Source organism: Cyprinodon tularosa, unplaced genomic scaffold (genome assembly GCF_016077235.1).
Source record: "Cyprinodon tularosa strain WSP-4 unplaced genomic scaffold, ASM1607723v1 ctg134, whole genome shotgun sequence".
Taxonomy (NCBI): Eukaryota; Metazoa; Chordata; class Actinopteri; order Cyprinodontiformes; family Cyprinodontidae; genus Cyprinodon; species Cyprinodon tularosa.
In genome coordinates this window covers 195,000-209,579 of record NW_024038158.1, presented here as the reverse complement: position 1 = coordinate 209,579, position 14,580 = coordinate 195,000, and the positions used below count along the sequence as shown (strand labels likewise).

General features: G+C 38.7%; 1 protein-coding gene across 1 annotated transcript in view; it reads right to left on the bottom strand.

Moving 5' to 3' along the window:
* Positions 1-14,580, bottom strand: part of LOC119778480 (TBC1 domain family member 8) — a 47,218-nt gene that overhangs the window by 11,558 nt on the left and 21,080 nt on the right. The window contains exons 7-11 of the mRNA XM_038277693.1: positions 12,109-12,306; positions 7,999-8,148; positions 7,734-7,884; positions 4,997-5,211; positions 3,343-3,460 (exon numbers count right to left, since the gene is read on the bottom strand). Of these exons, the coding sequence (XP_038133621.1) occupies positions 3,343-3,460; positions 4,997-5,211; positions 7,734-7,884; positions 7,999-8,148; positions 12,109-12,306 (832 nt within the window). The remainder of the gene's footprint in view (positions 1-3,342; positions 3,461-4,996; positions 5,212-7,733; positions 7,885-7,998; positions 8,149-12,108; positions 12,307-14,580) is intronic.

Below are 14,580 nucleotides of genomic sequence, written 5' to 3'. Positions count from 1 at the left end.
CAACATGCAGCTTAATATGGAAAGAATGACATCTTACATAAACATTGACAAAGTCATTGATCACCCTTTCTCTGTAGAATACTAATTCCAGGTTGGTTGTTGAGTATTAGTTTTTACACCAAATATTAGCAAAGTAGAAAGAGCTTTTTTAAATGTTCTTGGAATCCAATACTCAAAACATGCCTTGACCATCTGTGGACATGTGCGATGGCATCACTGACGCAGAGCTTTGTGATCGAACGACTGCAAGTTCTATTCAAACATTACAGAGGTTTTTGTGGGTTTTCTTTTTACACACACAATAGCAGACTTTATTCTAAAGCAGCTTTAAAAGCATCGCCTTAAAACAAGTGGTTAGGGCGCGAGTCAATAGAGCAACGTTTATATTTAGCAAAAAGGCTTTCTTTTTGTTTAGAAGTAATAGAAACACAGACCACAGCAGCCATCTCTGTTTGGTCTCTTTGTCACATTGTTCAGAAACTGTTTTGTATAAAAAGAGAGCTGCATGCCACAGGATGCGGTATATCAACCATGCTTCAACTCTGCCCTGCAGGGTTAAAGGCAGCAGTTTTTAAAAACACATAATCAAAAATAATGATCTATATTTGATGCCTGCTGTGCAAAATACAGTTATGAGAGTCAGATGTGTCAAATCTACCAGCAGAAAATCAGTCGTACTTTATGACAGGTTATGAAATTAAAAGTCTATTTTTTAGATATTTATCTTGTTAATCAAAACATTGAACTACCTGTGAAAGAGGTACAGTGAGAACACCCTGCTATTCTGCAAGTTCTGCCACAATCATTGATGGGTCTGAAATTGTCAACATACCGGTATGTGCATTTCCACTGTGAGAGACATCATCTAAAGAAAAAAATCCAGAAATCACAACATATGATTTTTTAAATCTATTTATTTGTATGATACAGCTGCAAATAAGTATTTGAACACCTGTCTATTAGCCAGAATTCTGCCTTCAAAATGTCCACTCCATTTATTATCCTAAATTAGATGCACCTGTTTGAGGTCATTAGCTGCATAAAGACACCTGTCCACCCCATTGAATCAGTAAGAATCCAGCTACTAACATGGCCAAGAACAAAGAGCTGTCCAAAGAGACATTAGACTAAATAGTCCAAGGCTGGAAAGGGCTACCGTGGAACCTGCCAAACTGGTGAAAAAAGGTCCATTGTTGGAGCAATCACTAGAAAATGGAAGAAGCTAAACATGACATGCAAGATCTCACCTCGTGGGGACTCAATGATCCTAAGCAAGGTGAGAAATTAGCCCAGAACTACACAGGAGGAGTCAATGGTCAATGACCTGAACAGAGCTGGGACCACCGTTTCCAAGGTTTCTGTTGGTAACACACTAAGATGTCATGATTTGAAATAATTCATAGCTCGGATGGTTTCCCTGCTTAAACCAGCTCATGTCAAGGCCCATCTTAAAGTCGTAGGGAAACGGCTATTCCAACCGTTGCATTTCCGAATTCTCCCGAGTGGAGCACGACTTTATACGAGTGAATGTGATTGGTCGTCTATCAAGAGGGCGGGATTCTTGTGGTGGAAGGTTTGCAAGCAAGTTTGGTTGTGGCCGGTGTCTCAGAAGCACCTTAGTGCTAGTAGGTTCCCAATGGGAAATTACATTGGGACCATGTAGCACTAAATTGTTGACTTAGAAACGACACTGTCAAGGAACGCAATGGACAGCAGAAACATGCAAGAGGAGGAGAGCTTTGTGTCAGAGGTCATGGATGAGTCTCCTCCGTCATACATTTTTTATTTAGAGGAGGAAAGCGGGGACGAAGATGTTGTGGAAGAGGACGCCAGGGCGGCAGAAGCTTGGTTTGGTGTAGAAGGCTTACAGCCGTACATGTTTGAGCCCTTGCCTCGCAACGCTGCCAGTTCTGTTTGCTCTACGCCTGCTGAAGACACAGAAGTCCATCCCCATGAACACTGGGATGGAACTCAATGGTAGAGTAAATTATTTTTATTTCTGATTTCAACTGTTGCGTTTATTAGCTGCGACATATGAATCAAGATGCTATGACCGAAAAAATTTTATTGACAGACAACCGTTGATATATGATTGGCTGGATTTAGGTGTCATAACTAACTGGCCTGCATAAGATCATGAAAAAAAATAAAAATAAATGATTTTTTTTTTTTTTAAATAGAAATGTTCTATATTTTGGGACTAAATCTAAAAAGTAGATTTATATACCTGTTTAAGCCAGAATGATTTCAAATTTAAATATGACTCCCTAAGACTTTTAAGTTTTCCAAAGACCATTTGGATGATCCAGAGGAGTCATTGGATGAAGTCATGTGATCAGATGGGACCAAAATAGAACCAACGGGCCAAAGTCCACTGAGTGGGCCAAAATCCCTTCTGCAATATGTGCAACCCTGGTGAAAAACAACAGGAAATGTTTGACCTCTGTAATTGCAAACAAACGCTACTGTACCAAATATTAACATCGATTTCCTCAGGCGTTCAAATCCTTATTTGCAGCTTTATCATACAAATGCATAATTAAGAAATCATATATTGTGATTTCTAGATTTTTTCCTTTGATTATGTCTCTCACAGTGGAAATGCACCTACGATAACAATTTCAGACCCCTCCATGATTTCTAAGTGAGATAACTTACAAAATAGCAGGGTGTTCAAATACTTATTTTCCTCACTGTATGTAATGGTTGAGTTCATGGGGACGAAGGGCTTTTAAAAAAGGGGAATGAATTAGCAAACTGATGGATTAAAATGGAGATGTAAATAAGTTACAAAACGATTTTAAAATTCGCCCTTGCATCTGAAATGAACATACTGTTCGCCTGACTTTTTTAAAAATATTTTCCTTTTTAAAAGTTGCCTGAAAATGATTTAAAATCAGGAAATAATTAAGGATTTTATTTTATCACATTTAAAATAAACTTTCAACAATAAATATGTTATGTTATGGTTTTGGCCACTAGATGGCAGCATCAGTGTGATCACTGATACAGACCCAGACAGGTTATCATTTAAATTAACTTGTTGTTTGTTTAACCCAACAGGATTTAACTGTCTCTCATTCTTTGTGTAATATATGCTGCATATAGAGTCTCAGGAAACAATCACTGCTGCTTTAAAGATGAAAGATGCATGCAGACATTAAAGGAAACGGAAATTGCCTCAAAAGCACCTGGTGGGTCAAAAATAAACACTCTGAAACTCAGGAAATAAGCCATTGATTTAAAGGCTAAAAATAAGCCTATCTGGGTGTTTTTGGTGTCGGAGCAGCAACAGCTTTGAAAACAAAACCACAAAACAATGACAAGCTCTGAGTCTGTTACCAATGACCCTGCGGTTGAAGTAGTCTGGCAGCATCCTCTCACAAACGGCCACCAGCAGCCAGAAGGCTTCCTCTTCTTTGGCATACAGCAGCAGGACAGACGCCAGGATGTTCATAGACTGCACAGGTGGAGGAGATGAAGAAGGATAGTGAACAGCTGGAGCAACAGATCAGTTTTCAGGTGAAAGACAGACAGTGGATAATTTTTTTCTTTTTTATTCAGCCCCCTTTACTTCGAGGCCCAAAATAAAAGCCATTTACCTTGGTAACAGTTAACTTGATGCATCGTCGAGCCCATAAAGGCAAAACACTTTATTGGTGCATGCGTCATTTCGAGAAAGTCATGTGACCGATACAGCAGTTGTTTCTAACTGGCTATCACACTAAACTGTATTTAAAAACTTTCTCTCAAAACGATGCATCTGCTAAAGAAAAAAAAAAAAAAAAGCTAATCTTTTAAGGTTTATCATTGAAATTCATCATTCAGCCGTTGTGTTTTTATTTAAATTTTCTCGTTGTGTATTACTTTTCCTCTAAGTTATCACTCAACTTATCTGAATTAAAGTTCATTTCAAATTGACTCTCAGTTTGTTTACTGTTTTTACTTTAGTTACTGCTTTAAACAGATTATTATTAAATTTGAAATCCTAGTCCACAAGCATCCTCATTCACATATTTGCCCTAAATTTTCACGTTATGATATACGTCTACATTATTTATTGACTGCATGTAAAAACATCAAAGATATTTTCAATTTAAATATAGATATGAAATAAAACAATAACTTAAATTATATCATTGTACCGGGTCATCAAATCAATTCAGTTTAGTCTGTCGAATAAGCTGCCTGCAGTGTCTTTAAAGGTCTAGCAGGTGTCAGTATTTTGTGAGATTGTATCAAGGCATAATCAATACAGTTTGGCAACGTGTCGAAACGCTTTAAGATGCCTCATTAACCAATCACTACTTCGATTTAATCTATTCTCGGAGAAGAGGAGAAAAAGAGCTGAACAACAAACTATAGTTAAAGATAATTTGGTGGAGACTCGGGTTGTCAAAAGTATCGACACAGATACCACAATGTTTTCGTGAGGGTTTTAATACTAAAGACTGGTACTTTTTGCATATTTTAGATTTACGAGTAATATATTTTTTAATTAAACTTCATGCACAGTTATTTAACTGTAATCATTGATTCTGTACAGAAGGCATGTTCCATAATAAGATTGAAAAAGCTGAATTTTTTTAAAAGAGGTATCACAAATGGAATATTTCCCTGGATATTGCTATTGACTTTGATATTTCAGTATTATGGAAACCCTGTTGGAGAGTTGGAAAGACTGGAGGTTCATTTATTTTGCAGGAAGGAGCTAATATCTGAGCATCCTGAGGTTGTAACCTGTTCTAGGATGAGGTAAGGTTTATGTGGCTAAACAACATATTGAATCAGAGCAGACTATTGTTGGAGATATTCTCAACTTCACTCTGATCCAATCCAAGGCCTTCGCAGACGGAGATTAAATCACGCACAGCTGGACTAGTTCCTCTTCTTTTCTTACAGTTAAACTATTCTGTGTCGGTTTATCTGCCTATTCAGACTTTTCATTGGTCTGTGGTAGAAATGTTCTATGTTTTAATGTCATTAAAACCGTTACCTGACAGTATCCGATCTTTGGGTTGCGGTGGGCGTAGGCAGTGAGGACTCGCCTGAGCGCGGCGATGCCGGTGGGGTTTTGGAAGGCCGGATGGTCCGGCAGCGAGCGGTGAAGGTCGCGCTCGATCTCATCTGTAGCCAGGTTGTTGTGGCCCATTGATTTCTGTACCAGGCTGGCATAGTAGCCTTGGTGGGACTCCAGCTCAGAGCATGCATCTACAAAACAGACGCAGAGACAGGAAAACACTCACTATCTGGAGGTTATGTCAAGCTTCACTGCACTTGTGAAAGAAATGAGAGATAAACAATCCTGTATTTTATCCAGTTTTTGCAAAATTGGATGAACGACGTGCAGCTTTATAAGCAGGAGCAGATGAGAAGGACAGGACAGATCAGTTCCACTTCACCACTGTCATTATATTTGGAAAATTATACTCAATTTAATCCAAGATAATTGATTCTAAGATTTTACAAACTATAAAAAAAAATAAAACACTTCCTTTTTGGAAATAATGCTAGAATTCCCATATGACACTGTTCCATTTATTTCCAGTTGCATGACAGGTACTTCTACTCAGTTTCAGTTGTTTTATGAGCCAGTTCTCCTTCACCCCTGGCTGAAACTATTTCAACACAAGGAAGTGAAAGTGAACACAGCAACTGACCACAGATCAAATGAAAAAAAAAAAAATAAATCACCAGCACACATCAGTTCTGACTGAAAAGGTGTCATGGCTCCAAAAAACAGAAGAGGATATAAAGATAGAAACACATTTCCGGCTGTCGACCTACTTATCATAAGGAGATTCTTTTATCACACAAAACTTTACTAGAATGACAAAACTATTCTAACAATGACTGTTAAAATGACCAAGTCACATTCTACGAGTGACTTCCTGTGTCATTGATTCACTGTAGTTCCGGTGTAACCAATTAAAATCAGTGGGATACGAATAAAGAAAATCATCAATCAGTAAAGGTCCAGAGACATTTTATAATTATATTCCGTTACTTTAAACAGAATTTAACACTTAAATAAAATTTGGTTTTTAATGCATCCATGTTATACATTGACTTTTATAATAAAAAAAACAATTTAAAAAAATAAGAAAATTTTTCCATTTTAAATTCTAAAGTGTTTTTTTTTTTTTTACTAGACAACAACAATTGTTCAGTTTGGTATATAGACAATTTCCTGATTCAGATATTTTCTAAAACTCCTGAAATGTTTTTTTTTTTTTCCTTTCTTTTTTCTGGCTTAATGTTTGCAGTGGGCTTCAGGCTGCCCTGCAAGGCTTTAAACCTGGGTTTGAATGGAGGCAGCCATTCTAAAGCACATATCAAGGGGCTCATTTTGAGCCTGGATCCATATTTATTTTTGATTCTGTTCACGGTGGAGAATCCTGCTTCACAGCAGTAGGTTGAGCCAAAAATACTCAAAATGTGCAGGGTCATCTTTGAGCACGCCATTTCACTTTTCTGTCACCAGTTCAGTGCAGTTCTTCCAGCAGTCCATACTTTCTCTGCTTCCTTTTTCCCATCGCCCAGCTTGCATAAGGTTTGCCTGCTGTGTCTAAAAGTGGCTCGCCACAGTGACCCTGCCTGACACAGCTCATTGGCTAATTTGTATCACGTGTAGCCTGGTCCTGGAAGGCTTTACCATATTAACAGGAGAAGTGGCACAAGTTAAGTTAGACACAGTCATCAGGCAACATCCGGTAATTTATAAACGTTTTAAATCAGGTTGGGTCCAGGTCAGCAGGTCAGTCCGCTAATCTGTGGAAAAATGGAAAAAGCTTCCTGGATAGAAGCGAAACGTTTTAAACTTGGAAAACAAAGTCCAGTGGTTTGTTTTTTAACTATTATGGAATGACTATGACCTGGATGACTGAGAATCTCCACTAGCATATGGCATACAAAACTTTTCAAATCACGTATAGCACCTGTTGGTTTGTTATATTTAATTTATATTTTTACACTTTAAACTTTGCTCTGTTTGCTACTAAATTACAAGGTATAGTCGCAATGTTCCTTTTCCAGGTGGATCATCAAAATAAGTGGTGGAGGTGGAAACCACATCCTCTGTGCTAACTCCGCTAACGTCTGCAAATGGAGTAATTCCGTTGCGTTGATTCATAAGAATGGTTTCACAGTCACTGTTACTCCTCTAAACGTCGCCATCCACCTACACCTTCTCCTTTACCATGAAATTACAGAACAACTCTAATTTTCTGTTCCGTTACGGTCCACTTGGCGCAGGCCAGATCTCTCACACATCCTCTCCTTGGACGTTAAAGATCTTGGAGTGGAGTAGATGTAGTAGATATTGCTTTTAACAGACATGCAAAGATGGAGTCTGGAGTAGAGTCTTGATGTAAGTCTGTAGGCTGTCCAAATAAGCCTTAGCAAACATTTGGTGAAAACTCTTAAAAACTGCAGGAGATTTCAAATATCTGACGGATTCTCGAAGAGGACTGAAAATATCCATGATTGGTTACTTGAGCAAGGTCCAAAACATGACCAAACATTTTCTATATAAGGTAAACCAAGGTTCCTGAAAATAAAACCTGATGAGGTGGAAGATTCTACAATAAAAGCTTCATTTATCTGAAGACTTTCTTCACGTCAAATATACGCCACAGTATGTTGCAAAGTGGGATCATCATTGGATCTTCCGTCCAGTTCACTTCCTCTCAGTCTCACTCATTGAATCGAATTCGGTTTCAGCTTGTTCTTACCAGAGAACACCATCCACAGCTCCCCACGTAGCGACTCTGGGATTCCCATGGCAACCAGCTTTTGGATCTTCTCAGTGCGAAACATGTGAACGCCGCGCCCAAACTCTGCAAAGTGGTCCTCCCACAGTCGTTCCTTCATCGGCTCCATGCTCTGTTTTAAATGCACCAAACAAAAGTGCCAAAAGATTTTAAAAGACAGATTTAATAGAACAAAGAGAAATCTCTGGTCGCTTTAAAGAGAAGCGTTTTATTCTTCTTTCCCCACCTTGTTTCCATCGTTTCCTGGCTGGCTTTGGTGGAAGGCCGTCATGAGAGCTTCGCTGTTGACGGTGTTCCGGAGGACCTGCTCCTCCATCTCCTCCTCATCAGAGAGTCCAGTGTCATAGTAGAAGGTGTAGTAGGGTGTCGGGGAGGTCTGGTAAAGGAATCAGAGTTCAAGCCTTCATTTTAGAAAGGATCCGTCACTAACTTGCACCTTTAAAATGCAATGTGTGTCCCAGAGTAAAATAGAAGATATTTAAGATGGAGAAATCCAACAATATAGAGATATGTATAGAATATACTCAGAATTACAAACAGGTGTCATGTTTCTAGCTTTACGTTTAGAGCTAGAGATGTTTTTACATTCCCTCTGAAATGTTCAGTTACTCAAGAGTCATCAGATTGGGATTTATGTTTTTTAAATGTTGTCTTTACTGACCACAAGCAACAAATATACCCTATATATTGGAGGTCTTCAACAGGGGGTCCGCGACCCCTAGGGGGTCCACGGAGGTACTCCATGTGGGTCGCAAAAGTTTTGTTTGATTTGACTTTTTTTTTAATATATATTCCCCCTGCAATTTTTTCTGACTAATTGAAATGTCTTTAAGGTCATAGGGAATCGGCCGTTCCAACTGTTGCTTTTCCGAATTCTCCTAAGTGGTGCCTGACTTTTCACGAGTGAATGAAGTGAATGTGATTGGTTGTTTATCAAGGGGGTGGGATTGTTCTGGCGGGAGGTTCGCAAGCAAGTTTGGTTGTGGCCGGTTTGTCGGAAGAATCTTGCTAACCATGAGTCTCCTCCGTCATACAGTTTTTATTTAGAGGAGGAAAGCGGGGACAAAGATGTTGTGGAAGAGGACGCCAGGGCGGCAGAAGCTTGGTTTGGTGTAGAAGGCTTACAGCCGTACATGTTTGAGCCCTTGCCTCGCAACGCTGCCAGTTCTTTTAGCTCTACGCCTGCCGAAGACACAGACGTTCATCCCCGTGAACATGGGGATGGAACTCAAGGGGAAAGGAAATGATTCTTATTTCAATCGCTGCGTATATTAGCTGCGACATATGAATAAAAAAATTCATATTGGCCGAATTTAGGCGTTCAGGCTGACGTACAACTAACTGGCCTGCATAAGATAACGAAAAACACCACAGATTGTATGAAAGGATTTTTTTTTTTAAATAGAAATTTTATAAATTTTGGGACAATTTCATCTGATAAAGAGTAGATTTATATACATGTTTAAGCCAGAATGATTTGAAATTTAAATCTGATTTCTGAATATAATCAGAACAAAAAGGTGTGATGTTTCTAGCTTTACCTTTAGAGCTAGAAATGTTTTTAAGTTTTCTCTGAAATGTAAATATACTTGCTGAAAAACCCGACATATATATGCATATATAAAATGTTCTTATTTAACAAATTAAATATCTAATTACCACTCAGCTTGTATCACTTATTCAACTAATATAATATTGGTTGCTGATTACTGGTCTTTTAGTAGAATTAGATGCAAGCAGTGTTGATTCAGGCAATGTACAAAACTTCATGTTATGTTGAATTTTATTTGACATTTTAATGGCAGTGATTAAGTTAACTGAAAGGAGGTCAAGGATGCAAAGTAGGAGCAATGGGAGGAGAGAGAAGCAGGAAATTCAAGCCTTATCTTCCAAAGATCATTGTGGGCAATGCTTTATGACCATATGAGCAGACAGAGATTTAAAGAAGGTTAAAAAACTTAAAGGAGAGCATCCTCAGTGAAAGGCTGCTCCAGATCCGATCCAAGACGGACCACTATAGATGATCCTTCCTGCATACAGCTGTCCACACCTTACACAACTCCCAGAAGAAATGGTGCAACATTTAATTTTCCTTTGAGATTAATAAAATATTGTTTTTATATTGAAATGCTCTACACTGATTACAGACACTCTGGGTAAAAAAAAGGAAATTCTTAGCTTCTCCTCTCTAGAGGCTAATATAGTGCCTTTTTTTCGTCAGCTAAAAATAACCTTAACACTGTTACTTATGAATCATCCCACACTTTCACATCCTATGAAAAGCCTTTCTGAAATGATCTGTTTGAGACTTTAACATGTTGGGTGTTCACATGCTTACTGAGAAGCAGGATTTACATAAGGAGAGTTTTTAAAAGTATGCATTCTCAGTTAAAAAGAATTCCTTATTTTTACACTCAGATGTTATCCTGATTTCTCAAATGACAATTTGCACTTGCTTTAAAAAAAAAAGTCAAGTATACATATACTCACTGCACTTAACACTTAATTTCTCTCTTCAGATTAAATGTCAATTACAGAAGTATGTTATTCCTGCCGTTCAACCCTGCTCCTCATGTTCAAACCGTCTCTGCTTGCCACTCATTAACCACCTCTCTGCTTGAGAATCTCCATAAAAGGAACAGAAATGCTCCAGAAAAAATGAGCTGTTTAAGCCACACTCCTGATATATTTCCTGTAATTGTTACCCGTGGATAAATAGCTTTAACATGAGTGAGGAAAATCTCCAGACAGGAAGAAGGGGGTTTTACCTCCACTGAGGAAGGTAAAGTAACCCTGAAATCCCACATCCTCCGTCATCGTTCTGCTCCACTGCTCTCTAGAACGCAAAGCCTACAGCCTCCGCCGTTGCTCCCATCTTGGATAGCTCTGACTTCTTCGGAGTTTGAGGATATCATGCGCAATATTTTTGCCAAAATTCATAGGAGCAAAACATGCGGAAATGAACGTTAAACTTCACACATTAAGAAAAAAAATCCCCAACAGCATCTATTAAATGCGCAAATATTTTGTTTTTGCTGTGGATTTTTGTAACAGGGATAATAGGATCATACAAAATGATTTTTTATGAACCGTTTGTTCTCTACTTCCAAACTCAGCATCTCTTCATCCAGGCGTGCGATAAGAAGTTTCTTTTGACTGAATGTGATTAAACTTTAAGTAGTGTTGCACCGATACCGATACCAGTATCGGACGGGGCACTGCACTAAAATAGTGGTATCGGTATCGGCGAGTACCAACAAATAGGGCACCGATACCATTTTGAGAGCCATTAAACTATTGTCACCCACTTCTGGTAGGCAATAAAAAGTTCTACTGGATTCACTTTGTATTAGTCTTTTTCCTGCTTCACAAAGGTAGGCAGCAGCTTGACAAAGCCATGATGGCAATTATTTTACATTATTATGGTGTCGGTATCGGCCGATACTGCACAGCCAGGTATCGGGTATCGGGGCCAAAAAATGGCATCGGCGCAACACTAACTTTAAGCCTGTCAGTATAAAATAAATATTTTGATCGAGATGAGAAATCATCTTCCCGATATGTTGAAGTACCAATAGTTTCCATCCAATCACTTAATTTAACGGCCTTCGTTTTTGGGAATATATAAGAATTGTGCTCTAATTTGTAGTTACCAATCAGTCGTTATTATATTTTAATTTGACAAACCAGATCTTGTTGACGTTCTTTTTCCTGTTTGGTGCGATTGCAATTGCTGATCTTGACCTGGCCGGACCTGAGCGGAACAAAAAATAGCTCGGCTCCGTATTTTGATGGCGACGGACAGAGAAGACGTACGTGGACAGTGACGTGCGGGGAGTAGTGGTGGATGTGAAAGTATTCAGTGAGCGGGGCGCAGCGCTGACGGAGTATGTGGAATCTGGGGGTAAGAGGAGCAGAAATGAACAGTGGCAGAGGATATCTGTCAATCTGAGCAGAGGAACAAACATCTGACCCTATCTTAACACAAGCAGGAGCCTTTAAATGTCAGCAACACAATGTCTCCGTGTGATTATTTACACTTTTTATGTGAAATCCAAGAATACCACTTTGGATTAACTTTTTGGATGTCAGATGATTTTGCTGCTAACGTCAGACTGGCTTTTCTGGTCTGTTTAACTCAGTTTCCTCTGAGCAGTTTCAAGTACTACTATGTTCTGATTAAACATTGAAGTCTGAATGCTCTGTAAAGCTTATAAGAATAGAGTTAGAAACGGAGCAAAGTGCTTAGTTTGCGCTGTTAGCAGAAAAGCTAAGAGGTGAAATAATTAAGATATATAAATCAGTGTGTTGTGAAAGAGTTCGCTGACATTCTCACCACACTCCTCCTGCTGTCCCTCTTATTGCGAAACACAGAGTGTTTCCACTGCTGAGCTCTGAGCCTGGAGTTCATGCTCTCCACCAGCTCGTCTCTTTCCTGCAGCTCGATCAGCTGGAAGGCCTTTTTGGTCCGCATGCTCACGATTACAGGGTTGGGAAGGGGGCTGGTGCTCTCTGCTTTTTCTATGGACAAAACCTAAAAGAAATAAAATAAATAAATAAAGGTAAAATAGGATCAGTCTGTCCACAAAGAAATGATGGTGTAAATATGTTCCTACCCCTCAGCAAAATCAGAAGGGAAGGAGTAATCGAGCACAAAGTGTGGCTGTTGAACCAAGGATTGAGGCCTGATATTGTAGAAATAAAGCTCCTGTTTTTTATTAAATTACTCTGAAATGATCACAAAACGTTTTACTAGTGTTTGAAAAAGGTTAAGTAATTGCCTGAGAGGATTTGATCACAATAATTCAAGAAATAAAACATAATATACCAGTTGGGTGGAGGTAGAAAGAATTTTTGTAAAAGCGGGAAGCATTATGAAGAAACCGCAATAGTGGCATGATGAACACACGTGGTTAAAAAGAAGAGGGTAAAAAGCAGGCTGACTATCTCTTTTTATTCATGGAAAGTTTGTCACCAAGCCTTTTATTTATTACAATCCATCTGAAAACCAAGAGCAGTTCTAGAGAGGGGCCAACAGGAACCAGTAGCCCTGTAGAACGGTTCCTGGCTCCTGTTAGGGACCCTGCATTTAAAAACATAAACTGCTAAATTTGCTGTTGAAGATTCTCAGTCATCCAGGTCCAAAAAAAGATAAATTAAAAACAAGTTTAAAAACGTTTCACTTCCCCACCAGGAATCTTTTTTCAATTAAAAAATGTTGGGACTAGCGGTAAGTTCAAGGTTTTATACGGTAGCCGATCAAAACCTTGTTTTTGTTTTGAAAACATGCAAATTGAAACGGTCGAAGGGGTCCACCCATTTGGAATGGCAGTCGTTTAGCTTCTTTTGTTAACCTGCAAAGCCCCATACCCGTCTAAATGTATGAAAGGGGGGTTGTTAAGGGGAATTGTTGGCCTGGCTGAAAAGGCGAGGTCCTTTGCTCCCCTGTACAGAGGCTGGGGCTGCAATGATAGCAGGAAGGGATTAACTCAATAGCTGCATTGTAAGTTTTTGAAACCTGAGTCCTCCTCCTCTGTTTAAGGTTGTTTTTTCTTTCTTAACATAGATGGCTTCCTTCACACCCCTCTCAAACCACCTATATTCTTTTTCCAGAATGTGAACATTCTGGTCCTCAAAAGAATGTCCTTTCTCCATAAAGTGCGGGTGGACAGCAGAGTCTTTTCCCAAGGAGGAAGGTCTTCTCTTTTGGGCCATGCGTTTGTGGAGAGGTTGTTTGGTTTCTCCAATATAAAAGATCTACTAGCACTAGCCTCTTTCTTGTTTGGTTTGACATGTACTGGGATTTTGTGTTTGGAGAAAATCCTCTTGAGTTTTTCAGAGACTCCAGCGATGGCAATGTCTTTGCACAAAAAAATTGCCATCCCATATGTTGTACACAGACACTTAGACGGGTATGGGGCTTTGCAGGGTAAAAAAAGAAGCCAAATGACCCCCATTCCAAAGGGATGAACCCCTTCGTCCGTTTCAATTTGCATGTTTTCAAAACAAAAACAAGGTTTTAATGGGCTACTGTATAAAACTTTGAACTCAACACTACTCCAGACATTTTGAATTGAAAAAGTTTCCTGGATGAGAAGTGAAACGTCTTCAAACTTGGAAACAAAGTCCAGTGGATTGTTTTTAAATTTCCTTTTTTGGAACAGCTAAATTTAATAATTTTTCTTGAATAAAGTGTATTTCCCCTATATTTGAGCAAGTAGGTAAAAAGGGCTAATATAATCATTTGCATTTAAAATAAGAACTTAAAGTTCATCATATCTAATAAAAGGGCAAAAATACTAATTCCTTTGGAAGATCATCTTATTTACCTGCTCCGATTAACTGCAAATGCACTTATTTTAAGAAAATGTTGATTAACTATATCAGTTTTTGAAGCCTAATACTAAATACTAAATACATTCTTGATGATATGGGCTAACAGAAGAGATCGTAACTGATCAACATGGTCTTGGATCAGTTTAACATTTCACCCTTACAGTTCACCTGACCAGTTGATTAGAAACCACATTTAATGTTAAGCTCTAGTCCTATTAAGACAGGAGCACATTTCATCTGGAACCCCAGTGACCACTGCAAACTGGAAACTGTGAGATTGTGGTGAAATGTTTAACTTGACTGTTGGCTTTGTTCAGTCTAAACCCACTGACACTATAACCCAGTGAAGCACGAATTTAACTATTGATGCAGAATAAAGAGGCAGTTTTATCTAACAGGAGCCATCACCTTCTTCCAATTAACATCTTAGCATTCAGATTTCTTTACATTTTTCTTTCCTTAAGAGATAAAT